At 52.1% G+C, this 27025-nt stretch overlaps 1 protein-coding gene across 1 annotated transcript in view; it reads right to left on the bottom strand.

The window, feature by feature from the left end:
* Positions 1-7288: 7288 nt before the first annotated feature.
* Positions 7289-27025, bottom strand: part of LOC115315625 (sodium bicarbonate transporter-like protein 11) — a 34975-nt gene continuing 15238 nt past the window's right edge. The window contains exons 6-13 of the mRNA XM_029974836.4: positions 24649-24967; positions 24369-24450; positions 14581-14715; positions 14316-14429; positions 14124-14256; positions 10397-10779; positions 9185-9890; positions 7289-8485 (exon numbers count right to left, since the gene is read on the bottom strand). Coding sequence (XP_029830696.3) covers positions 8419-8485; positions 9185-9890; positions 10397-10779; positions 14124-14256; positions 14316-14429; positions 14581-14715; positions 24369-24450; positions 24649-24967 — 1939 coding nt within the window. The 3' untranslated portion in view covers positions 7289-8418. The remainder of the gene's footprint in view (positions 8486-9184; positions 9891-10396; positions 10780-14123; positions 14257-14315; positions 14430-14580; positions 14716-24368; positions 24451-24648; positions 24968-27025) is intronic.

A 27025-nucleotide genomic window follows, 5' to 3' on the forward strand; every position in this document is an offset into this window, starting at 1 on the left:
TCCTAAAAACTAAGGCCGTAGCGCTCTCCTCGTGACGTCGCAAAGGAAGGCCATCGGGGGCGCGCGTCGAAACGCGCTTTTAGTCACATACTAAAATGAAAGCTGCGCGTAGCAAGGGGTCTCGAAAACCTTTTATTACACGGGCAAAATATTACACCGCTAAATAATCGGTACGAAATGGCACGAGGTAGGCGTATGAGAGAAAAAATTGAGTCACGCAATTATTGCTGTAGGAATGCATATTTTACACAGAAATACTTCGACAAAATGGCGAGACACGCAGTGATTGGACACAGCAAAACAGATCACAGTTAAAAATCGGGTAGACGTCACGTAGTCAACGCGGACACGGCTCGACAATGGTCACATACGATAATGTAAGCGATGTTATCGCGTGCAGTCACTGAATTCTTGCATCATACCCCGGCCACATGGCAAAAGTAATGTAATTTCGATCGGATGACATTATGGGGTCGACAAATCAACTTGCGACCCACTCAAGAAAGAGCTAAAAAGCAGACACTCTTGACATCAGATTCCTCATCTGCTCTCCTGCAATCAAAAATTTGTTTCCATTTCCTCCTCGTACTGAGGAACTATTCGCGCCCGGAAGAAGTAATGAACTCTGCCGGCGATATATTGAATCCAAGCATCAACTTGAGCTGGTCGAAGTTTACCATGGTGATTTTAACCCTACACTGTAGCAACATTATGTTTCTAGCGAGTGAACATTTCCAGGATCCTAAACGCCAACATTTAGGATCCTGGATATAGACGCTTTGCAGCAGCTGTGCGTGCGTGGACGCCGCCATAACTGACCTTCAGTTTTTGTTTCCTCTTATTCCTTCTATTTCACTTCATCATTACCATAGCAGGCCAGGTTATGGCCATATTAGATTCAACTGTGTCCTTTTCTAAAACACCGGCCCTTGTAGAGGATCGTCAACTACCGTTTCAGTTGCTCGGGATCTCGGTAAGACAAGAGAAGGTCAGCAACGGCGGCTGTAATTTGGCGCGTGTGTAAAGCGTCTATTGGTGTGCTTGAAGTTTAGCGCGGGCAACGAAGTTTGGTTTAACACGTGGCGACATCTTATGGGGAATTTTCGCAACTCTGAGACGACTCGCGGCCTCAGTCATTAGACTCGAGCTTGAATGCCCGAGCGCCTTTACGAGCTGTGACGCGGTGCTCGTGTACAATCGCTCGGTGAATAGGCCTTCCGCCGAGATTTCTTCCTTCTGCCTCGGGTTAAAATCATCCTGGTATATTTGCTGCCTCGAAGGCAAAACGAAGACGATTGGAGTGATATTTTGTATTTGTCTCGCCATAAGTTACATCGCAGATGACGAGCCGATCAGACCAATCAAGTAGCGCGAAAAATGCCAAGTCACAACTCACGGTGTTTTTCCGGGAAAATAGGGATTATTTTCTCGGCTAAACAGCAAGCCCGGGCAGCCCAGTGAAAGATGTGGTTGTGCTGTCTTCCATTCTTTCTTCGTTACATAAGATAGCGAACGTCGGATCGCGGCCAACGCTAATTAAACAGCGTCGAAAGTGCAACGTCACTGGCTCACTGCGCGCCTTTTTCTACCTGGAATGCAGAGCGTGCTGGTAAGGATAATAATAAAAATGATGGGAAGAACATAAAACAGAAGGACGGACGCATGCAACTCGTCTTGTCCGTCCTTGTGGTTTGCTTTCTTCCATCATTTATAGTACCTTTTCCTGTGGGTTGTTTTGCCTTCTAAACCAACTGTGATGATGTGACTTAAATGTGGAAAAGAAGAAGTGCAAGTCAACCCATGGATCGGCCCAGAGGGAGAAAGGAAGACGACGAAGAAGGGAAGATTTTGGAGCGCGTGCTCGGAGGGCGTGAAAGAAGACTGGCCGAAGGGAACGTGCAGAGTGTGGAACGACACCATCGGCCAGGGCAATCGGCGGCCTCCTACTGCCTGACCAGCAGCCTGTTCCAGCGCGAGGGCAGCGCATAGAAACCTACGCTGCCCGGCTTCCTACTGCGCGAGCACTGGTTGCGGTGACTCTTGGGGCCGCCGACGGAAGCCAACCGCTCCCGCTCCTGACTTCCAGCCACAACCGTGGGCCGACAACAACAGCACAAGACACACTGCTGCACAGGAATTCAAAGACATGGTGACTGATGCGTTTTCCTTTCTTTCATTTCTTTAACTAAGTTTTCCTTTTTTTTATAAGCATATGAACTTTTTGATTTTTCTGTAAATACAAGCTTTTATGTAAAACGAAGGACATTGTATCTTGTCGATTATTAACCACAAAGAACCCTGTGACACCAACTAAACGCATAATGTGTGCCGTGACGTTGCGGTTTTAGTCCGCCCTTGTGCAAGGAGTCCACAGCCGCCAACAAAGGGCAGTTTTTATTGCTCCGAAATTGACCTTTCGGAGGTGCAATGGGGGACAGCGGGGCTTGGGCCGTCGGCAGTGCGCCGCGAAGCAGCGTGTAAGGGTCGGCTAGGTGGGTTCATATCTTTTAATGGGCCATCCGCAGACTCGCTGCGTAAACGGGGGGCCCGGGTGGGTTAACGCGCGACCCACTGCGCCTCCAAAAAGCCCGATATATTGTTCCAGCGTACTCCAGTATTGGAGGCGCCTCGTTCGACTGCTAATCCACTCTGCTGTTGGCAAAAAAAAAAACAAAAAAAATGAAAGCCGTTTACAATTTTTTATAACGCCGAATTGGAGCGCAACTCTTGAGGAGGAGGGAGAAGGGTACTAGGGGTCACGTGACCTGGTGGGGGTCACGTGACCTAACGGTTACGCCGACGCCGGAAACGGGCGCCTACATGGCCAGGAATCCGAGACATTCGCTTTAGTTTCATTGCGCGACGACACGTGGTGTCCAAGCCCTTCTATCCTGGGAAAAGTGGCGCCATTCATTGTTGTAGAAATGCTCAAAGCACGTGCCGCGCGCCACTGCTGGGAAGAACACGGCGTCTGAAATCTAACTCAGTGGTGCGTTGTGCCGCCATGATCCTCAAAGGGCTGCGCGTTGTACGTGTCTCCTTCATCGACGCACTTTGCGCTACTTTCAAAACTTGATAGGGCTTTAAAGGGGGGGGGGGGGGGGGGGGGGGGGGGGCAGCGATTTTAAGATTAAAAGAATTTGCATCTCGTCATTTTTACGTTGTTCATCGTGTTCCAGAGGATACAGAAAACATCTCCTCCATTAAAAAATGTCGCGATTCCGCTGCATAATCGCAAAGCCAAAGTCGAGCTTTTTCTCCACCTGCAGCCGCGAGTGGCAGCCGAAGGAACTACAGCGAAAGGCTTACGTAACCTCGCTCGGCTCTAAGCTGCAGCATAACGCCCGCTAATGTCAGCAGAGAAAGGGAGAGTAAGCGTTCTCCGCGAGAGAGCATACGGGAACTACGGCACCCCAAATTATGTCACTAGGAGGAGGACCAAGTGTGACCCTGAAGGCTGATAGTGAGTGGAGGGGTGCCAGAAATGCCAATGTTCATATCTTTTTTTACACAACAACTAGGACACGCAGGCGAAATCGGTTTTCTGTTCTTTGCTTTAGAAGTGTCAGAGGCTAACTTCCACAAATGTTTGACCGAAGTCCTGAAATCGTTGCACCCCCCCCCCCCCCCTCCTTTTTAAGCGGAGCACGTTTCCAATTTCCTATCTGCCTTTTCTTTCCGCCTTCTCCACGACTCCGCCAATCTTCGAATCCGAAGAGGAGGCATCATGTAATGCCGCAAGGGCGTATATCCTAAAGACGGCTCGGGACCTCGGAACCTTCCAAGGTTAGAGCTGAGCGCGCACAGCGCAGAAGCGCTAAATGTTCACTTGCTTCGCGCGGTTGAAATGCAAACTCGCTCCTACGGCCAGTGCGCATTTTAAAGCAAAAATATACACCATAGAGAATTTCGTTTTATGTACGAGCGAAGTTGAAGTTAGAAGCGCGAGCCGAACGCGCTGGGTGTTCCAACCTCGCACGCCCGCTCGTGCAGGAATATTGTTTCACGAAGCATGCTTGCGCGCGTTGCTTCTTCGGCTTCGCTCGCACATAAGGTAAAAACTTCAGTGTACTAAAATTCGAGGTAGTCTTGGGACCGGAGCGGCTCGTGTGAGGCGTGTGGTGTAGATCGCGACAGGTGTTGACACCGGCGCATCGACAGTAATGGCATATGCAAGATTGTGCCAGAGACGTCATTCTCGGCATGGACTTTCTGTGTGAATACGGCACCGTCATCGACCTTGGAGAGAACACATTGACTCTGTGGGCACCGGTTCCGCCTTCAGAAAATCCCCAAACAGTGTCAGCCGCTGTCCGAGTCGCTGCCGACCACGTGAACCTGCCGCCGCGATCAAGTATTGTCGTAACCGCCGTGACCGATGCAGCTACCTGCCGCCGCGATCAAGTATTGTCGTAACCGCCGTGACCGATGCAGCTACCTGCGGCGAAGTTGTTCTGGAAGGCAGCGTTCAACTGCTCCTGGGTATAGAGGATCAGGCGTCGCAAGGGGGGTGACTGAACTTTAGAATGGACACACTGTGGTCCGTGACGAACTTCCGACAAGAAACCCAACACCTCACGAAAGGTGCCTTTGTAAGCCACTAGGGGGAACGCCTGAACTCCGTCGATATCGCCGCGATTGCTGAAGAATCCTCGCCACCTCAGCAAAACGTTACGCCGACAGCGCAGCTCAACATTGACCCCAAACTTTCAAGTCCGAAACGGCAGCGGCTGAGTGTCATTCTTGCCGAATGCAGTGACTGCTTCGCGACGTCGTCGAAGGTGTGCCAAGCCACGGTTGCGAAGCATCGCATCGTTACCGAGGACGACGCGCTCCCTGTGCATCGATCGCCATACAGAGCCTCCGTAAAAAAAAAGGGAGGTCATCCAGGAGCAAGTGCACGAAGGGCTGAAAGACGACATAATCCAGCCCTCAAGCAGTCAGTGGGCCTCTCCAGTCGTGCCGGTTAAGACGGACTGAACGCTTAAGTTCCGCGTGGGGCTACCGGCAGCTGAACGCGGTGACGAAGAAGGACGTCTACCCACACCCCCGCAAAGACAACACGCTAGACCGGCTGCGCCACTCTCGATATTTTTCATCGATGGACCTGAAGAGCGGCTACTGACAGATCGAAGTCGGCGAACGGGACCGAGAGAACACAGTCTTTGCCACGCCAGATGGACTGTACGAGTTCAAGGTGATGCGCTTTGGACTATGCATGGCACCAGCAACTTTCCAGCGCGTCATGAACACTGTACTGGCAGGGCTGAAATGGCAGAGCTGTCTCGTCTGTCGCGAACCGGCACTTTGACGACTCCAAGCTGTTTAGGCCATAAAGACCGCCGAACTCACCCTCAAGCCGTCAAAGTGCTGGTTCGCCTATGCTGAACTGTAGTTCCTAGGCCACGTGGTTAGTAAAGAAGGCGTCCGCCCATTTCCCGAGAAGAATCGCGCCGTCGCGGCATTTCCAGCGCCGACAAACAAGAAGGCCGTGCGAATATTCGTTGGACTTTGTGCCTACTATCGACGCTTCTTTCGGGATCCTGCAAGGATTTCCGCGCCTCTCACAAACCTCACGAAGGACGCCGAGGAGCTCGAATGCGCCGAGAAGCCGCAGTAGTCGTTTGACAAGCTGAAGCGAAGATTCCATACTCCTCCTGTTCTTGGACACGTTTGATCAGGATGCCGAAACCGAGATTCACACGGACGCTAATAATGCAGGAGCAGGACTTGGAGCAGTACTGGTTCAAGTGTAAGAAGGCACAGTGCGAGTCATCGCCTACGCGTCGGACACTGTCAAAGAGTCCACGACTGAAAAATAATGTCTTGCGGTCGTGTAGGCAATCACGAAGTTTCGCCCGTATTCGTACGGGAGCCCGTTTCGCGTAGTCACAGACCATCACTCGTTCTGCTGGCTTGTGAACCTCAAGGACCCTTCAGGACGGCTCGCTCGATGGAGCCTCCGACTAAAAGAGTTCGACATGACTGTAGTCTACAAGTCAGGTTGCTAGCACAGCGACGCCGACTGCCTGTCCAGAGCCCCTGTCTAAACACCTTCCGGCGGCAGCGACGACGGTGACGACGAGTGCTTTCTAGGAGCAGTGAACACCGACGACATGGCACGACGCCAGCGAGACGATCCTGAGCTGCGCGCATTAATCGAGCACCTGGAAGGGTGCGGCAGTACCGTGCCACGTGCTTTCTCACGAGTCCTGCCGACCTTCGCCATTCGACAAAATGTTCTCTACATACAGAACTTCGTGGGCAACAACTCGCCGTGGCTGCTGGTTATCCAGACCGACCTACGAGAGATCTCTCAAGCATGTCACGACGACCCGACGTCCGAACAACTTGATTACAGCCGGACGCTGGCCCGTATTCGGGAAAAGTATTAGTGGCCCAAGCTCCCCAAAACCGTCCACCTCTACACCCGATCATGCCACGAATGCCAGCGACGCAAGAAACCGCCGACGAAGACGGCAGGTCTCCTGCAGCCAATTCCTCCGCCAACTGCACCGTTACAGCAGATAGTCATTTTCCGTCGTCAGCCCTGGGAAACCGTTGGATAATCGTCGCCACAGATTATCTCACCCGGTACGCAGAAACGAAAGCCCTTCCTTAAAAAACTGCTGTTGAAATCGCCATTTTTTTTTTTTTTAGTTTATCATTTTTTGGCACGGCGCTCTCAAAGTCCTGATTACAGATCGCGGATCATTGCTCATGGCGCAAGAAATCCTCCGTCTCAGCCACACCAGCCATTGTCGGACCACGGCGTACCACCCGCAGGCCAACGGGCTCACGGAGAGACTCAACAAGACCATCGCCGACATGATCTCCATGTATGTCGACGACTCGGCGTGGAGCACAAGGCATGCGACGAGGTGTTGCCGTACGTCACATTTGCCTACAACACGGCCGTGCAAGAGACCACTGGGGTGAAGCCCTTTCAACTGGTTTATGGTCGCAAAGTAACGACAATGCTGGAGGCGATGCTACCCCACGAACCGGTTGTCGACCGAAGCGACGACGCCCAGGTGGTTGCCCCAACAACGTGTGGACACTGGCCGCTACAACCGTCGTCGTCGGGACGTCCACTTCCAGCCCGGAGACAGGGTGTGGGTTTGCCATTTCGCCGCCGTAGTTTAGCGAAAAACTCCTGAAGCGCTACACAAGCGCTCACAACAGCGCCGCCGTCTGCTAGCGCTGTTGTGAGACGCCGCAAGATGTGGGCTACGCTGCATGGAGCCACTGGTAATGACGGTTTGGGGGGGAGGGGGGGGGGGGGGGTGCAGGCTTTATTTATTAGGAGGTGTTGTTCGATACCGTGGTTGGTACCACCTGGCGGCGCTTATTTGGCACCTTCTTAATTGCGACAGACGACATCAAAAGAGGCACGAGACTTGAGTCTACGCAATTCTCGTTTATTGCCCCCAAGATCCAGAGAGTGGCGAGACCTAGGGAAAAGGAAACAAAGCGAACGACTTTTTGGGCCGGGGCTTCCGCAAGCCAGCGGCCCAACAACCAACAGACCAGTAACAAGCAACAACCGTCTGCAAACCTTGCTAGAGCTCCCGAACAACGACGCCCCCCTTTTGGTAAAAAATATATTTAAATATGTAAACACGTGGTATGTACAGCGCAGGCGTCTCCCCCCTCCTGCGGGGACCACCGCCTTCTTCATCTCTCCCTCAGAACGAAACAAAAGAACGCCTCAGGCGACGAAAAACCAAAGGAGCGCCCGAAGGCGGACGAAATCCGGGACAACCCCGGTCTCCTCGGGCAGCGCTCCTCTTCCTCCTCCGCGGACTTGAGCAAAAACAGCGGCCGGGACGCGGTTTCTGTGTTATTTTGTCTATTGCTCTAGTGGGGTCACTACGACTCCTTCCGCTCTCGGTAAAGACTCCTCTTGTATAGATGCTACGGACACGAGTGCTTAGTGATGCTTTTGCCTAACACACGAACTAACGTTGACACCCCGAGAACTGGAAAGCCAAGCTCGCGGACGACCGTCCACGCTCTGCTGCCCGGAGTGGCGCCGAGGGAACCCTTCCAGAGGACCCGCGGCGCGGTGAGGGGAGGCTCTGTAAATGCAGTAGATCCTAGGCCACTAGCGCGCGGGCACGCGGCCGCCATCGCCGCCATCTTCCTGCGCATCGGTCACGTGCCGCCACGCGAGATCCAGACTAGGGGGGGGGGGGGGGGGGCGGCCGGACTGTTAACGTACGCGTGGGACCGCCCTGCAGAAGTACGGGCGGGCGCACGAGGCCCGGGGTGCGGGCCCGGGTGGGGGCCCCGGGCGGCACTTTGACACGGTTGCGAGGGGACAGAGGGCCGCCCTAGCTCCTTTCTCCCCCCGCGGGAGCGCTTGCATAAGTTTCAGGTACGTGAACCCGGGCAGCTGCTGCATAGAGAGGGACGCTACTGATGCTCGCCGTCCAGGGCTTCCAGGTACTTCTGGTCGATGAAGAGCGTGACCACCTTGTGCCTGAGGGAGAGGAAGAAAGAGAAAGGTGGGACGCGTCTGAGGTCCTCCCTGCCCTACCCCATACCACCGTCCCCCGGTCTAGAAGACTCAAGAGGGCTCGGTGTGTAACTTTCTGTATTCATTCATCTGAGATTATCTTCTGTCGAACGCCTTCGGCGGCACCGTATATCTTATATCGCGTTAGGCGCTTGGTCACCTGCCATTTTCTAGGTCTAGACCCGCTGGCCATCTGGCACAGCAAATTTGAAATATGGTGGTCTGTCTGTGGCGTGGTGTTATGGTCTGATTCCGCAATCTACAAAACTACTGTTGCCAGCTTAAATATAAACGGGTGATGTACCCCGCGACGGGCATTCGTGCAAGCGTGCGCTCCCGCCTGATGCTCGTTAAAGACTCCAGGATAACAGAGGTACTACGCTGGCCGATTGCTCTTCTGCAGCGAAGGCATCAAACGTCATTTCAAGGCGGCCAACTAAATTCTTGCTTATAAACGTCCGTTCAAAAAGGAATCGACGTCAAGTTCCAGAATCATAAAAATTAGGAAGTCAGAGCGATACCATCTTGTGGCAAACATGTTGAGGAAGACCCTCAAGAGAGCTCGCAATGATTTCCCGTTCGCTACAGGAACCAATCGATAAGCAACGGTGCAACTGGATGACTCTTCTGCTAAACATTTCCCATGTCTGCAGCAAGTTTTACCTGAGTGGCAGCAGCAAGAGGATGATGACTGGGAAGACCATCTTGACGTAGGGCCACGGAGCGAATCCAAAGAAGCACATCACCAGCAGCTGAACTACCTGGCAGACGGTGAAGACGTGGATCTTGCGCTGCGGGCAGCGACGGATGTAGTGGTTGGGCGGGTACGCCGCCTGCTCCATGAAGAGGAGCGTGATGCGCTCGAACATCTGGTTGCCGTTGAGCGACGTGATGGCCATGTAGAGGAACAGTCCGTCCAGGACAGCCGTCGGGATGTAGGCCAACGGGTACGGCAGCAGGAACACAGAGAAGCCGATGAGCAAGTGCGACACAGCTCCCGTGAGTCGGGTCTCGCGGACCCTCACGATGATCTCGTAGACGTGACCCTGGTCGACGCGTTCCTCGACGTCTGCCAGGCTGCGGACGTGCAGTGGCGAGTGGGGCAGCACGCCGTGCATCCAGGGCAGGCCGAAAATGGACAGGACGCCGTTGAGGAGTCCCACAACCAGGAGGTCCAGGTGGTAGGCTGCACCTTTCTTGAGCTTGTTGCAGGGGTTGTTCACCATGGCCGCCGAGATGTTCTGGTCCATGAAGAAGAGGAGAGAAAGGGCCAGGCCCAGGCCCATGGCGCCCAGGGCGGCGGGCCAGCGGAGCACCTCCACCCGCGCCCGCTCGAACTGGTCGCTCTGCCCGAAGTGGAACTGCTCCGCTGCGTGGAGAGAAAGCAATAATTGTGATGTGTGTATGTTTAGACAGCTGGCAGCCCCAACGGACGTCTGATGTCTCGGCTGTAGATGAGAAATTTAGCCAGCGCAGTACTACTGCTAGTCGTGGGTCTTTAACGCGCGTCACGCAGAGACCGCACGCTGGTACAATGCTCATCCAGATCGAAACGGGCAGAGGGTTCGCGTTGCAGAACCCACGATACCTGGGTTCTACAACGCGAGCATTCAAGGGCAACCTACAAAACTCCATGTTTATATCGGTTTCAGCGAGTTAACTTCGTTTGAGAAGTAGTTTCAATTTGTTAAAAGTCATTTTTATTTATTTTTTTATTTTTTTCACTGCTTTGCGAGTGAGACTACGCTACTGGTAAGCACGATTAACTAAACTAAAAAATGAACTTCTTGCATTTCCGATTTTGGTAAAATAAAGTTTCGGGAGCAGGAATAACTCCAGAACGCAAACCCGAAGGGGCGTTCGACGCTCACTCACTTTCTACTTCGCGGAAGACAAAGGCCCCCAGGAAGCTGAGTGCAATGACAGCCACAGGCAGGGCATAATCGGCCAGCATTTCCCGCTTGCTGGCCTGGAGGTAGGGCGTCTTGTTGAAGTTGTACAGGGACACGGCGAGCCAGACGGTGCCCAGCATGAGCAGCAGGAAGAGCAGACTGTTCTCGCGCCGGCACTGGGGCAGCGCCCCGAGCAGGGCTTCCGTCGTGTTGTTGGCCGACTTCAGTAGCGACCCCAGGGCTTCCGCGGATGGTGGCAGACATTCCGAGGCGTAGTAGTACCTCTGGAAGTTCTTGTAGACGTCCCGTCCCGCGTCCACGCAGAACGCGATGCTTATGAACAACGCAAAGATCTCCTCCGTCGACCTGCGCCCGCAAGCGTCCAGAAGGTCAAAGGTCATCGTGTACGAGGAGGAACAGCAGAGAGGAACAGCTCCAACGGCAGAGCCAGAGTGTCATATCTGTTTTACTTTGCTGTTAAAGCTTATCCGCTGCCAACTTCTTATTGGTAGAAAGGCGGTCACATGGTCGAAAACAGTCCAAATGTACTGCGGGAAAGCGGCCCTGCAGAGCCGGTACACTTTAGGCGGAAAACATTTTCTGCTTAGAATTCGCAGAGTGACGTCTGACGAGTTGAAAGCCTCTTCAACCTTTAAATGTGGTGTGCACCAGTGTATAATTCCACTTGTTTAATAACTTGAGAGATGCTCTAAACTTTTTGTTGCTCGCGTGTGTGCCGCGAGAACCACCACGGCTCCTGCAAAAACGACTGTGGCTTCCCGCAATACTTGTATACAAAACGGCGCACCGTTGCAATACTCCGCTCCCCAGACGGAGATATACATTTACTCTTGGCGATCTATAATCTTTATATATTTATTCAGAGAACTCCTGCAGTGCCTAGAAGGCATTATTGCAGGGGGCGAATAATTACAAAAAGAACGTCTCGGCATTTGCAGCACAAACTACACATTCCTGTAAAGCGTTCCAGTCCTTGACCTTCTTCACAAAAAACGAATTTTTGCAGAGCTCCGTCCTAGTACAGTATTCGCGTATCTTGTGCACATGATCATTACGTTTGGAAAAATAATTTGGTTTTAAGAGGTCTGCTGAACTATTAATACCGGTAGCTTCATGGAAAATGTTAAACAAAAATTTCAACCGTAAATTTTTTCGCCGAAGATTCAATGACGACCATCCTAGTGATTGTTTCATGTTAGTTCCACTAGAAAAACGGTCGTACTGGCTCAGGACAAAGCGATCGGCACGATTTTGTATGTTTTCCAAGCCATCATGCGATCTTTTTTTTTTTTTGGAAGGGTCCCACACAGTGCATGCGTAATCTAAAAGGGGCCTTACATAGGCAAAATATGCTTGTTCTTTTATGTTTTTTGTGTAGCATTTTTTTTAGGTTTCTTTGGACAAAGCCGAGTGCGCGACCCGCCCTCATAAGGACATTATCAATCTGCGAATCCCACATGCAGTCGGATGACAAAATGACTCCGTGGTATTTTTTTTTAATTCTCATTCGTTACTAGCTCATTGCTTAAATAATACTGTGCCTCAATTTTTTTTTACGTGTGAAGCTAACATGAATATATTTGTTTACGTTAAGTTGCATCCCCCATTCACCGCACCAATGTCCTATTCGATCTAGATCAGCCTGCAGTTTCCGGAACCCTCCCCGTTCTTTATACGCTTATACACAGCGTAATCACCAGCAAATAATCTCAGCTGGGAAGTTACATTGACATGAATATCGTTGATAAATATCAAGAATAACAATGGCCCCAGAACCGACCCCTGTGGTACACCAGACGTTACTTCAACAAAATGAGACGCCTCGCCGTTTAAAATTACACATTGCTGACGCGAACTCAAGTATGGCTGAATCTATTTTAGTGTAATATCTATTTTCAACCAATTCAATTTGTGAAGTAAGAACGAGTGCGACACTGAGTCAAACGCTTTCCTGTAATCAAGAAAAAACACAATCAGGCTGTTCACCCTTATCTGCGAACATAACAAGATCATGATAGACCTCGGTTAGTTGCGTGACACAAGAATAACCTCTCCTGAACCCATGTTGAGAATCCATGAAAAAATTATCTGGCTATACAAAATGTGCTGAAGTAGTTTGCCACAAATTGATGTTAAAAAATTGACCTTTAATTTGGAAGTAACATCTTTTTGGGGTCCCTTTTTGTGTATTGGTATTACGTGAGCTACTTTCCAATCATTCGGTATAATGACCCCTCAAGCAAAGACTGGTTGAAGATTTTAAAAAAGATATGGGGCGATGGCGTCAGCGCAGCGCTTCAGAACCCTAGGCGAAGTTTGATCAGAGCCAATCGCTTTAGTTTCGTCTAAATTTTTTAGTAGCTTTACGTTTCACGAAGCCTGATGCGTGCGTATAGAAGATCAGTTAGAGAGAATAGCCACTCCTCGGCCTGCTCGAGCTTGGCTTGCGTCCTGAGCTCTTCGCCTGGAATCTCCCAGACTGGACGATATTCCGTTTCACTATAACTTGGCGAACGGCGAATTAAGGCTACGGTCCCGGTGAGCCAATCAGCGTGTTCGAGCGTTGTCACGTCAAGAAGAAAAGAAAGTTTCGCGCATCATTCATTCGCAGCAAAACGTAGTTCTTACAAGATTTCGTTGTCGGAGAGAGAAACGGTGCTTTTGGCGTTTGAAACGCCTTGATAAAATACTGGAAGCTCGTCAAAAATTCCCTAAATACATATTTTAACTCGCCACATAAAGGAGTGAATCAGTAATTGTCCGCGAGAAGCCGGACTTTTTTTTTTTTACTGCGGTTCTCGAAGTGAATACGTGTATAGTTGCGCGCAATGCCGTCAAAGCCACGGGCGGGAAAAAGGAAAGCCGCTTTTGTGCAACTTCTGAGTGACGGGTTAATGGCAGGGGTCTCCAAGCTTTTTACTAGGGTTGGAAAGTATCGAAGACCGGAAAATAAAAGAGTAAATATAAATGAGAATAAATAATTCTACATAAGCATTTAAATACAAAAGTAAAAGAGTGAAAACAAATCTAAGGTGGATGAAGTATATACATTATTTTGAAATTCAATATGAAGCTAATTGTGACAGTGCACAATAATTGGGATCCACAAAACTCACCAAGTGTAAAACAAAGCGCAATGAAACTTTGGCAAACACACGCTAAGCAGAAGACTCATGAGAATAGTAGGACACTAAACAAATATACTAATTAAGAACGCAAAGGAACTTTCACGTACGTATAGTTACATATAAAACGGGACTAAGGATGGTGATGAAAATATCCAATTATGAATATGGCGAGAGGGCTCGCGTTAAAGTCGGCAGTTTTCTCTCGTTCTTTCTGATATCCTGGTTGGCGTGGTTGGCGCGCGGCGCGGCGCTGTTCCGCGGCAAGCCACGGACCGGCCAGAAGGCCTCCGCGGGCCGGATTCGGCCGGGGTTCGGAGACCTGTGTTCATTCATAGGGGGACAGAAGCGACGTGTCCTTCCCCTCTCTTCCAACTGCTTGGGTCACGCTCTCACCCACCTTTGGTTAAGCGCTGTCACGTAGTTCACCTCCGTCGTTCTGACTCGCTTATTGTGGCCCTAGCGTTCGCTCGTTGCTAAGTTATACGAATTGACGCTCTCTGCTGCTCCATCTTCTCACTGACCACAAAAATGCGTCCCAAAAATGCCCATCTCTCAACGTACCTGGTGCACCACTTCATAAGTTTGCTGGCGTCGAATATGGCGAAGAGGAGCAGGAAGAATGTGTTCCATAGCCCCACGCAGGCATACATGGCATAGAAGTCCAGCTCGAAGTCTTCGCAGATGTTGTAGATCACTACGGACGGTACGATACAGGTGAGACGCTGCAGTTGAGCGGAGGGAACAGCGGCTCACCCTTGATGTACAAGCTGAGTGGGGCAGTGGTCATGAGGATGACCAGCGGCTGACCTCCGAAGAGGGCAAAGGACAAGCCACCTATGGTCTGGCTGATGATACACTTCCGCACGTCTGCAAGACGAAGAGAAAACCGTCAGCACGGCGTCCGAACCACAAAAGCGCCGAGGGGTCTCACCTCCTGCGGTGGCATCCACAGAAAGCAGGGGTAAAACGCGAGCACGCGGGAATCAGAGCAAAGAAGGGCCGCGATAAACTCCCGAACGTATCGACTCGCCTATTTTTCCCTTGGTGTTGGTGTCGTTGAGGGCTCCAAAGGCAATGGTTGGCAGGATGCAGGCAAAGTAGAGGAAAAAGATGGTGGAGATGGTCTTGTAGATTGTCCGGTGGCCCACCACGCCTGCAGGAAGAGGGCTTATTCACACCTCTCACCAAGAGCCAATGGGCAGTCGACAAATTGAGTAGCGTTGTTACCAGAGAGTTTTAGTGAACCGTTCCTACCCGATAACGATACCAGATAACGACACGATGCATGCATAAAGCTGTCGGCGGAGGTCGGCATTTTAGGTCGCCTTCATTCACCTCACAGCCACACTCAACTTCAGCCCCTCACTCACCCTCAGTCACACTCACCTTCAGCCCTTCACACACCCTCACCGAACCTCACGTTCCTCACACACTCGTGCCTCTCACGCCCTCACCGTCCTCACAGCCCTCACGCACTCATACCCCTCACGCGCTCATGGCCCTCACGTTCCTCAGGCACTCACCGCCCTCAGGGCCCCCACGCACTCATACCCTTCACACCCCTCACGCACTCATGGTCCTCACGCCCCCTACGCACTCACGCCCCTCACGCACTCATACCCCTCACAAACTCACACCCCTCAAAACCCTCACGCACTCATAACCCTCACGTCCCTCACGCACTCATGGTCCTCACGCCCCCTACGCACTCATGGCCCTCACGCCCCTCAGGCACTCATACTCCTCACGCCCCTCACCGCCCTCACGCACTCATGGGCCTGACGCCCTCACACTCCTCACGCACTCGTACCCCTCATCGCCCTCACGCACTCATACCCATCAAGCCCCTCACGCACTCATGGCCCTCGCGCCCCTGAGTTGGCAAAGTTGGCGCAACTCTGCCCTAGAATTGCGGATAAAGCTGGGGGCAGGAGCCAATGCGCCGTAAGGCACAGGAACAAGTATGTTGATTGTGTGGTGGGGGTGGTTTACAAGATACCACTAAGCTGCGGAAGAGTACATCGGCCAAACCGGCGGATGCATTAATGACAGGGCACGTAAACATGACTGGACACTCCGGTCGACCGCTGGGGGTCACTTGCCTCTGCATTGTGCTGCCTGTAAATGCCAGCCCCGATTCAATAACATCACCATCATCGGGAGGGGCACAGATAAAACTACCAGGGAATTATTGGAAGCGTATGCAATAACAAAAGAGGGGCAAGATGCATGCGTCAGCTAAACATCGGTTTTTCTTCACAAAAAAGAAATTGCCTACCTTGACACGTGCTGAAGCGATGGTGCGGTTTACTTCGTTGGTGTTTTTTCAATAAATGTTTAGTTGTGAGTTCAGCGCTTGTGTCGTTTGCACCTTCCTTTCGTCCTTGTGTATTTTTTGCGCGCTGTTTATTTCCGTTACCATGAACCAACTCGCCTACATCACGACACTAACCGCCGAATCCAGAAACCTCACTCAAACTACACTCAAACTGAAGGGCAGTAAAGTGGTTAGTTGGGCGAGTTGGTAATGATTGAACATGGTTAAAATTGCGCACAAATAGAAAGGTACTCTGTACCTTTCCATTTGTGCGCAATTTTAACCATGTGCAAACTGAAGGGCCCCTCCACTTCCTCGAGGAAGGCACGAGGGCCGACGCTGGCCAATCGCGAGGACAGATCCGTCCTCGCGATTGGCCAGCGCCGGCCCTCGTACCTTCCTCCAGGAAGTGGAGGGGCCCTTCAGTTTGAGTGTAGTTTGAGTGAGGTTTCTGAATTCGGCGGTAACCATGTCTACCCTCACGCACTCACCGCCATCACTGCCTTCACGCAGGTCATAACCGTCACGCACTCATGGCCCTGACACCCCTTTCGCATTTACCGCCCTCACCGCTCTCACGGCCCTCATGCAGTCATACCCCTCACGCGCTCATGGCCCTCACGCACTCATGGCCCTCGCACCCTTGACTCCCCTCACGCACTCACCGCCCTCACGCACTCATGGCCCTCACGCACTCATACCCCTCACGCACTCACGCCCCTCACGCACTCATGGCCCTCGCGCCCCTGACTTCCCTCACGCACTCACCGCCCTCACACAGCCATACCCCCCACGCACTCACGCTCTCATGGCCCTCACATACTCATGGCCCTCACGCACTCACCGCCCTCACGCACTCATGGCCCTTGCGCCCCTGACTCCCCTCATGCAGTTATACCCCTCATACACTCATGGCCCTGACGCCCCTCACGGCCCTCACGCACTCATGGCCCTCGCGCCCCTGACTCCCCTTACGCACTCACCTCCCTCGTAGTCATACCCCTCACGCACTCATGGCCCTCACGCAGTCATACCCCTCACGCAGTGACAGTCCTGACGCCCCTCACGCACTCGTACCCCTCATGGCCCTCGCGCCCCTGACTCCCCTCACGCACTCACCGCCCTCACGCAGTCATACCCCTCACGCACTCATAGCCCTCACGCAGTCATACTCCTCACGCACTCACCGCCCTCACGTACCTCGCGCAGTCATACCCCTCACGCACTCAAGCCCCTCACGCACTTATGGCCCTCACGTGCTCATACCCATCACGCATTCATGTCCCTCACGTCCCTCACCACCCTCACGCTGTCATAACCCTCACGCACTCATGGTACTCACGCAGTCATATTCCTCACGCACTCATGGCCCTGACGCCCCTCACGCAGTCATACCCCTCACGCACTCATGGCCCTGACGCCCCTCAAGCACTTACCGACCTCACCGCGCTTACGGCCCTCACGCAGTCATACCCCTCACGCACTCGTGGCCCTCGCACCCCTGCAATCATGCGGAACTAAAATCTGGAACACTTTACCATCTTCAGTCACCCAGTCAGGCAACTTTAACAGCGCTTTGAAATACTATATTTTTTTAAATAGAACATGTCTCCCACCATTCTGAAACTCAATCGCATATTCTGTTATTGAATTCATAAAAATTCATTTCACTTTGAATACACTCGTGCTCCTCGTGTTTTTATTATATAATGTATAAATTACCGGATATAGTTGAACAAGTCACTTTCTACGTTTATTTTCTGTTGTCTTTCTTTCTTTCTTTTCTTTTTTTTTCTTTTCCTTTTATTGTATTTCCAGTAATATTTCTTAAGAGTGCTGCCTTCCTAATATGTTATTATTAAAATGGGCCCCAACTAGCCAAAAGGCTATGGGCCCAGATGGTTCTCAATAAATTGTACGATGCAACTCATGACAATAAACTCGATTGATTGATTGATTGATTGATTGACTCCCCTCACTCACTCACCGCCCTCACGCAGTCCTACCCCTCACGCACTCGCGGCCCTCACCGCCCTCACGCGCTCATACCCCTCACGCACTCATGGCCCTCGCGCCCCTTACTCCCCTCACGCACTCACGCAGTCATACCCCTCATGAACTCATGGCCCTCACGCACTCATACCCCTCACGCACTCACGCCCTCATGACCCTCACATACCTCACGCACTCACCGCCGTCACGCACTCATACCCGTCATGGTCGTCACGCACTCTTACCCCTTACACGCTCATGGCCCTTGCGCCCCTGACTACCCCACACACTCACCGCCCTCACGCAGTCATAGCCCTCACGCACTCCTCACGCAGTCATACCCCTCACGCACTCATGGCCCTTATTCCCCTCACGCACCACTTTCACAGCCCTCACGCAGTCATACATCTCACGTACTCATGGCCCTACGCCCCTCGCGGCCCTGACTCCACTTACGCACTCAAGGTCATACCCCTCACGCACTCATAACCTTCACGCAGTCATACCCCTCACGCACTCAAGGCCCTCAAGCAGTCATACTCCTCACGAACTGACGTCCCTGACGCCCCTCACGCACTCATACTCCTCATGGCCCTCACACACTCATGGTCCCCGCGCCCCTGACTCCCCTCAGGGACTCACCGCCCTCACGCAGTCAAACCCCTCAAACACTCATGGCCCTCACGCAGTCATTGTCTTCACGCACTCACGGCCCTGACGCCCCTCACGCACTCACCACCCTCACGCACTCATGGCCCTCACGCCCCTCACCGGCCTCACGCACTCCAGCCCCTCACGCCAGCAATCACGCACCTACGGCCGTCACGCCCCTCACGCACTCAAGCCTCTCACGCACTCATACCCATCACGCACTCACGGTCCTCACGGCCCTCACTCACCCTCACACCCATGAATTTTCCTGGCTCAGAAACTCACTCACCCTCACCTCACCTGTGAAGATGAGGGTGAGTGAGGGTGGGTGAGGGCCCTCATGAGTCAGGTTTACCGAGGTATGGCTCTAACAGAACCTATACTACAATATAATAATTCTGACTTAGACGAATCCTCGAGCGAGGGAAAGGACAAAAGTCGGTGAGGAATAAAAGAAAGGGAAGCTCCTCGCACACTTTTCCACTTGAGCAGACTGGAGAGGAGGCGACCTCCCCTTCCTCCTCTCCAGCGCTCGCTCTGCTAAAGGAGGAAGGAGCTTCCCTGAACTATTATGGCTTCCAATTGGAGCTTCGTGTTTTTACTGCTCGATGAAACAATCTGTCGGTGAAATGATCTGTGGATGAAACGTCGTTCGGTGAACTGATTGCCAGCGGTCTCGAGCACACGATCGTCGCCTTCCGCCGTGCTTTGTCTGCGCGTGCACGCTCGCGGCTCACTGGACGCCAATGTGCTACTGAAGGGCTCGCGCTGTAGGCGGGACAACTGACACTCCTCCTTGGCCTTCTCATTTTGTCAGTAACTAAAGTGCAGAATTTCCACGAGCGCGCGTAGAAATCAAGCCCTAAATCAAGATACAGACCCAAGCAGAAGCCTCGACCGCAGTAAGTACGGGGCGTAGTACAATTGACCACAAACATATTCGCTCACCCATTGATTGTTACCGAGCGCCAGCGGTTTGGTGATGCTGCTCAAGGCATACAAAGGCGAGCGCCCTGAACGACGCGTTCTCTGCTCGATCGCTCTGTCACGTTATGCACAATCAAAGCGTATACGTGGTGCTTGCTCTTTCAGCTTCTGCTTCACTCGCCCTTATGGTGGATCGGAGTAATCACATTCGGCCGCAACGCTCAGCACCGTTTGACTGAAGCGTCACGATGCTCGCAGGTAGGGTCTCTGAGAGAGATTCAAAAATCCGTTCACTCTTTCGTGCTTCAGAGCAAAACTTTCGTTTCTCGTTTGCGCTTACTCGTAAAGCCGATATCTGGTTAGCAAAAATTCGAATTCAATGTCGTGTAGGAGATACTTTGAAACCCCGTGTCTACTTCAAACCAACCCTGCGTCACAGTGACACGCGCGCAAAGTTCTGTAGGGCAGGGAGCCTATTTTCTACCATAAGGTCCGCAGACGCTCCGCCTCCAGCCCGTGCTCGTTGCGTCTAGTGGTGCTTTGGCTTCACGTGCAGGGAGCGTTATTGAAGGTAGAAAGTTCCCGCTGCAGAAGTCCACGAACACGATAGCAGTGTCTTCAAGGAACGGACTCCTGACAGAAAAACTGCGGAAAGTGACCAACATCTCGAAGGGGGGAGCGAATTACGAGGTGAAACCCTACATGGCAACGACGAGTAATCAATGAAGAGGGGTCATTTACCTCCGTGGAGGAGACAGCCTGGAGGAAACAACCGAGTCGCTGATGGAGGCCAGGAGGAGCTCGAATGCAGAACGCACAAGATCGTTTCGGCCCGACCGCTGGCGAAAGGTGGAAGAGTGACGCTCATCACGTTCGAGAAACACAGAATAACGAAATAAGGCGGGTTCCTGTGCGGAGCCATCAAAGTAGCACCGTACAAACTGAGGCCGATTCTATGCCACAATTACCATGACATGGGCCACAAGGCGGGCGTCTGCTCGAACCAGGAATGCAGGTGCGGTAAATGCGGACATTCACACGAGGAGATGACAGACTGCGAGCTGCCACCGCGATGCCCGAAAAGGGAAATGCCAGACAAGAAAAAGCAGCGTGCACTACCGCACAACGAGCAACGCAAGGCATGGTCCCAACTAACTCCGTTGCCATAGAGAGGCCATGGAAACGAAAGCCTCGATCCAACCCCTGCGCAAGCAGCCGAAGCGGCCCCGCGGTCTTTCAATTCCCCACACAGAAAACGCCCTGCGCCAATGAGGGTAGCTCACAAGCAGCCCGGACTCCAAGCCCGAAAGAAATCCAGAATCCCTTCACGTGGCTGCGAGGAAACGAGAGGAACGCCGGCGAGCCGGGCGGGGAATACGGGGATGGGGAATACGGGGCCAGGCTGAAACGCCTGGAAGATATAAAAAAACAAGATGAGAGTTGAGGTGGGCATGGCCTTGGATGACCTGTTCAAGAAGATAACAGACATGAGCACCCACCTCCAACATAGATAGCAACGGAACCAGACGGAAGAAAACGTATACGACGTACCAGGATCGTTCAGCGGACCTTCTGCTTGCTCGCAGCGCGCATTGCCGAATTAAAATTTCGCTTCGAAAGAGAGAGACAAGGCAAGCTGACCTTAAACTCCCGGGCTTCAACTTCTACACGTGCCCGACAATAGAGACGAAACCACACCCGGCAGAGAAGAATCCCGTGGTGATCAAAGGATGGACAGCGGTCGGAGTGGAAGATAAGATACGGCAGGCTCAACTAAGCACCGAGGACCTGTGCAGCGAAAACAGGGGGGTCGTGTCGGTTCGAATCATGACTCAAAATCTTAAGACGGTTATAGAATCTTGTATACATGAACAGCATGCAACGCGACGAGTCCAACTGGCGAAGAATGGATTCGGAAACTCAAGGACCTAGCAGGACGTGACGACCTGGGCATAGGAGGTGATTTTAATGCACATCACAGGGCATGGGGATATGACTGCAGCGCAGCGCAGGGTGCCAGTGCCGTACCAACTTCTTTTTGAGTGGGGGGGGGGGGAGGGCAAACCAGCCCCCCTCCCGCCCCCCCCCCCCCCCCCCCCAAGGCCGGGAGGCGGTGCCCTTGGTATCCCTTGGGCGCCGCCGGCCAGTGTTTGTCCTGCCCAGTGGCGGCTGTTTCAGGGGGGGGGGGGGGGGGGGGGAGGGCAAAACACACGCCTTGCCCCTCCACTCTGGGAACTGGGGGGCGGGGGGCAAGCCCCTTGCCTCCCCCCCCCCCCCCCCCCCCCCCCGTTGATACGCCCTTGGAGGGTACGGGACTTGAGCTCGCCAACGAACCCGGCATTATTACGAGAGTGGCCAAACACAGGGGCCAGAAGGGCTCCAACCGGTACCTGACGTACGTGGGTCAACCAGGGCACGAAGTGTACTTGGAAACCTTGGGTCGACACCCTTGGAAGCGACCACCACAAGGAAACCCGGAACATTGTCAGATGGGACACCTTCCGAGCAATCCCAGAGCGCACCGAATCCGAAGATATCAACGTCGGAGAGCAGATACCAGAACAGCCATGAGGAGTCAAGAATAGCCGTCAATACACGACCCGAAGCCCCGACACCGGACACGCACTTCCACAACCTGTGGGCGAGTCGTCTCCGAGCCCTACAGCGATATATGAGAGAAACAACGCTGAAGAGCAAGATCAAGCTAAACAGAGCGGTTAATTGCCAAGGCGGCAAAACACGCTGAAGGGCTAAGCATACTTCGATGGCGACGTCACTGAGATAGGGCTAGGCAAGGTATGGAGAACCCACCGAGGCATGTCTAAAACTCTGCGAAAGACGAAAACGGCGGCACAAAACCTGGCGTTGCGACTCGGCATTGCCGAGGAAGCCTTGGCCCGTAGAGCGGGTGGGGCGTTCTTCCCGCAACCGGATTCAATCGCTCAAGCTACGAGGACCGAACAGGCGAAGCGCACCCCAAGAAGAACCTGAAGCGCCCCACTGATTGCCGAAGGCATGAATGACCCCTTCAACATGGGCGAATTCTTGTTTGCACTCCACTCGGCAAAGCAAAAAAGCGCCCCCGGACCGGACGGAGTAATCTATGCAGCACTAAGGACTATGCAGCACCCGAGACCGACAAGGAGAAGCTCCTTGACTGGCACAACACGCTCTGGACCACATCGAGGCTGCCGGACCACTGGAAGGTAATCCTAGGTGACCCCGATTCCGAAACCGGTCAAGCCACAAGATAGGATTGAAAACTACCGACCGGGGTCACTAATCTCGAGTCTATGAAAGGTTATGGAAAAAAATGATGCTACAACGAATGGACTTGTATCTGGAGACGCCTAGACCAGAGACAAACAGCTTTCAGGGACCACTTGAGCACCCAAAACAGCTTGTTATTGCTTTAGAGGAACGTAATGGAAGACCGCAACCAACTAGACCCAGGACTAGTTGTAGCGCTAGACATTAAGGAAGAATTTGACGCAGTATTACACGAATCGGTGCTGAGAGGGGCGCGAGACTGCGGCATCAGGGGCAGAACTCTGCGATTCATCAAGGACTTCCTGGCAAGAAGAAAATTTCGAGTCAAAGTGGGACCAACCCTCGAACCCGAGACACCCACTGAAGTGGGTGTCCCACAGGGGGCGGCCGTCTCGCCGACCTTTTTTGACATGGTAATTGCGGAACTATCAAAAATATTGACGAACGTAGAAGGCCTCGGTGTCACCATCTACGCCGGCGTCGTGACTCTTTGGAAAAAAGGAGGACCGGCCTGCCGGCTAGAACAGGTGATGCATACTTGTCTCGATGTAGTCTCTAAATACCTGGCCCAAGTTGGCATGGCACCCTCGCCCGAGAAGACACATGGTCGTGGCTAGTGCCAAAAAAAGGCACACAGAGATGGCTTATCGGAACTGTTCGAATTGAAACTCAATGGACACAGGCTTCAACGGCAGGCATCAGTCAAGATCCTTGGCGTAGAATTCGAGCACACGGGCAGGGTGGCCAATGGCTGAACAAGCTGACCAAAACTAAAACGCACGACTTCCAAACCGTGGGAGGCAGACGAAGAAGCCATTCGGACCCTGACGAGCGGACTCCTGATTTTAAAGGCGCTGTATTGCTCTAACCTCCTCAACCTGGACAAACGGCAATGGAAAAAGCTCGAAGCACTTAACCACGCAGCAATGAGGGTAGCAACCGGGCTGTCGAAGATGACTCCGATCGAGGACCTTCGCAAGGCTGCGGTCATGAACACAATAGCAGAAAGAGCCGAGACACACAGGATGGCTCAGTTTCAACGCCTTGCGAGCATGAAACAAGGCCGAGGACTTTTTGAAATTATGGGTCACGACAACAGCCAGAGGACATCCATCGATATCGAGGAACCGCCATGGAGGGACGGAGCAATTGAGGATCACAGGCCAACAGTTAGGATACAAGGAGCCGAACAACGGTGCAGAAGGGCCTAGCCGCCAGAAGGCCAGAAGGCACGAAGAGCGGACTCGTAGCGATGAAGCGAAAAGACCAGCAACGTATTACTTACATAATGTGCACGGATGCGGCCGGTACGGACGTACCGGCCGAATCCGTGCATGTGGTCAATTTTTCGTTTGGCCATAGCTGGAAGTTTTCATATATGACCAGATATAAAATATTCGTACGGGATGTTTAAAATACATTTATTCATAAAGAATTACTTTTTTTTTTCTAGCTACAGCAATTTAAGTCAAAATAATCTGATTAATTTTATTATTTTTTTTAAATAATGATTCTTACTGCCTTATAGTTGTGTTGCATCGAGTGCAAGCCAAGAAGAAACGTGCCTTCTTTTTTTTTCGGCCAACATTTTTTTTTGCGAAATGAAGTCTGGAAACTATGGTGCTATTCGCTAGGAGGCAGGGCCTTACCGTCAATGTAGTCGCTGACGTAAAAGGACAGCCGCCGGTGCACGTCGTCGCACAGGCCCTGGGCGATGGGGCACCTGCGGGGCTGAAACCAGAAGCCCGCAGTGAGCAAGCAATACGCGACGCGAGGACCCGGCGGACACGAGGACTAGCGCAGGCCTAGCACAAAGGGCTAGCCCCTGCGGCTACGGCCTCACCTCGCGCTTTCTTCGGGAGGCTTGCTGTAAGAGGGGAGAGAGGGGGAAGCTCAAGATGGCCGCCGACAAGCGTGCGCTTTGCTCACCGGAAACTCCAGCTGGGCCTGGGAACTCTGGTGGGCCGGATTGCTCTGTTCGGCGGCCAGGTCCTGGGCGTGCTTGAGGAGGACGTTCTTGAACTCGGCTTCCGAGTGGACTTCGAGAAGCCTCTGCCGAAAGTCCATATCGGCGAAGATGGTGGCGAACGTGCGCCCGGTCTCCAGGGCGTTCTTGGTTCCTTTCTCCTTGCTCGGCGTCAGGACCAGGATGAAGAAGCGCACCTCGTGGCAGGTGCGCCCCATGTTGGCCGGGTGCTTGAGGCGGGCCACGGCCACGTGCCTCTTTTGCAGAGAGGGCAGGGCGCACCTGCAGGGCGCGTGTCGGTCAGGATCGACGCCAAGTGTGCACGTTCTCAAGCAGTCACGCTTCAGAAGCTAACCCCCGGGGGTGGAAAACACTTTAAGGGACGCCAGTCTGGCGGCCCCAGCAAACAACGTTCAGAAAACGGCTGTGTGTGCACTAGCTATGCCGAGGCAGACAAGAAATATACGTCGATCCAATGCACTTAAATTGTGCGTTCGTCGCTACTTGCGTTTATTTCATTTTATCTCGTTCATCACAACGGGAGGGGTCGTTCAAGGGCAAACGTTGCATGTTCTCACGGGGCACCTCATTTTAATGAAAAGTCTACATATCTTCAGTTGCCAAAAGACAGGAGTCTCAAACACGCGGCCCGCAAACATCCCATAGCTGTGAGCCCCCGTTCCCATGTCTCGAGCGCTACATGCGCCCTAAATAGTAGTTTTATATCGTCGATTCATTTCGGCTTGAAAGGGAGCTCTGCTCATATAACTTGTTCATGCGATTGCACTATTCTGATTTCTTTTGGGCTGAGTATTGCTTCGTATAAATATTTGCTTTTCAGCCCTTTCTCATGTACATCAACCGGAACAGCAATACCACTGCTAGGCTACAAGTGCGAGCTCTTTGCTCAAAAAGGCACCTCGGCTGCATGGACTCTCGCTCAGCAGGAACAACTGCCAAAGCTTCTGGCCGTCAGAAAATGCCTTTAAAATACAGTTAATTTCTTTGAATGCTGCTGGAAAAATCGTCAGGAAAGCGAAAACTGCCGTACGAAGAGTTATTGTTTCTGCCTGTTGAGCCATTGTGCGACAGGGCAGTGTGCTTGCTCTCGTTCTATTGAAAACTGCCAGTGCGTTGGTGTTTTAAATCTTATAACATCAGGGTGGGTGCAAAGTAGTCGTGTATGCAAATAAAAGCTAGAAAGAGCAAAACAATGAGCTCGCAGAAAGCACGACGATGGTGTCACTGGGACAGTCAGCTGTTTTGCGGCACGAAACACCACTGCTGCTTGTTTGTTTATTTTGTTTCCTAAAAAAAAAAAAAAAGAATTTTGCCGCCCCCCCTTCGCCCCTTCTGGCCCTTCCACTCGAATCAGTTTGAGACCGCTGCCATAGGAGATTCACTGACGATCAAAAGCTGCCACTTTTGACATTCAAGCTAACCTCTATATCTTTCGTCTAGGAAGGGCTTATTTTGCTATGGAGGGGTTGTTTGTGAGACATCGAAGATTTGTGGGAAGTTATGATTTGAAGCTGCTAACGAATACAAAAAGACATCTAAGCTTCTTTGTTTAGAAGTCAAGAAATTAGCAACGTAAGTCTTATGATTCAGGTGAGAACTCGGTTTCATGGGTCCCCAATCGGTCTACGAGATCAGTGCAAAGTGACTGCGTGAACATCCAGGCGTTCAAAGCGCGGGGAGCCGACAGGTCATTTTATAATTTTGCCGTCTTCTTTTTCATCATCATCACCATCTGTTTATTTCGTTACGCACAGAAAAATCATAATACATTTTGAGATGCCGATGCCCACGCAATGAAAGCGTTATATAATATTTTATGCGGATCATGAAACTGTAGCTAAGATTATGCAATTAACAAATAAAGTAGCAATGGAACTGAATAACAAGTAATGGATGTAAATACAACTCGTGTGCCATGATATGTGCTCCCAATAATGACGCCGATTTTTTTTTATTTGTTCTGGGTGCATTTAGATACATTACCCGGTACCTAGGCCCCGAACATAGCATATTAAATTCGAGTTAAACCCAATGTCTGATTGAAAAAAAAAAAAAAAAAAAAAATTGCAATCCCCCGAGCCGATTTTATAACATTTTTAATGCACTATATACAGAAGATGCAACAGCACAACCAACTTATGTGCGAATATTGGGCAGAAGATCGAACTATAGGGGGGGCGCTTTATCGAGCTTGTTGTCCCCACAGCGCGGTGTTTACTAACACAGCAAAACAAAGAAATTGAACTTCGCGTAGCACGGTCTGGGCACGAGCGCTTCGCTTTGACCAGTGCTTTGGACGCACGAGGAGCGGCCTTTGAA

Source organism: Ixodes scapularis, unplaced genomic scaffold (assembly GCF_016920785.2).
Source record: "Ixodes scapularis isolate PalLabHiFi unplaced genomic scaffold, ASM1692078v2 PGA_scaffold12__126_contigs__length_90152505, whole genome shotgun sequence".
NCBI classification, from domain to species: Eukaryota; Metazoa; Arthropoda; class Arachnida; order Ixodida; family Ixodidae; genus Ixodes; species Ixodes scapularis.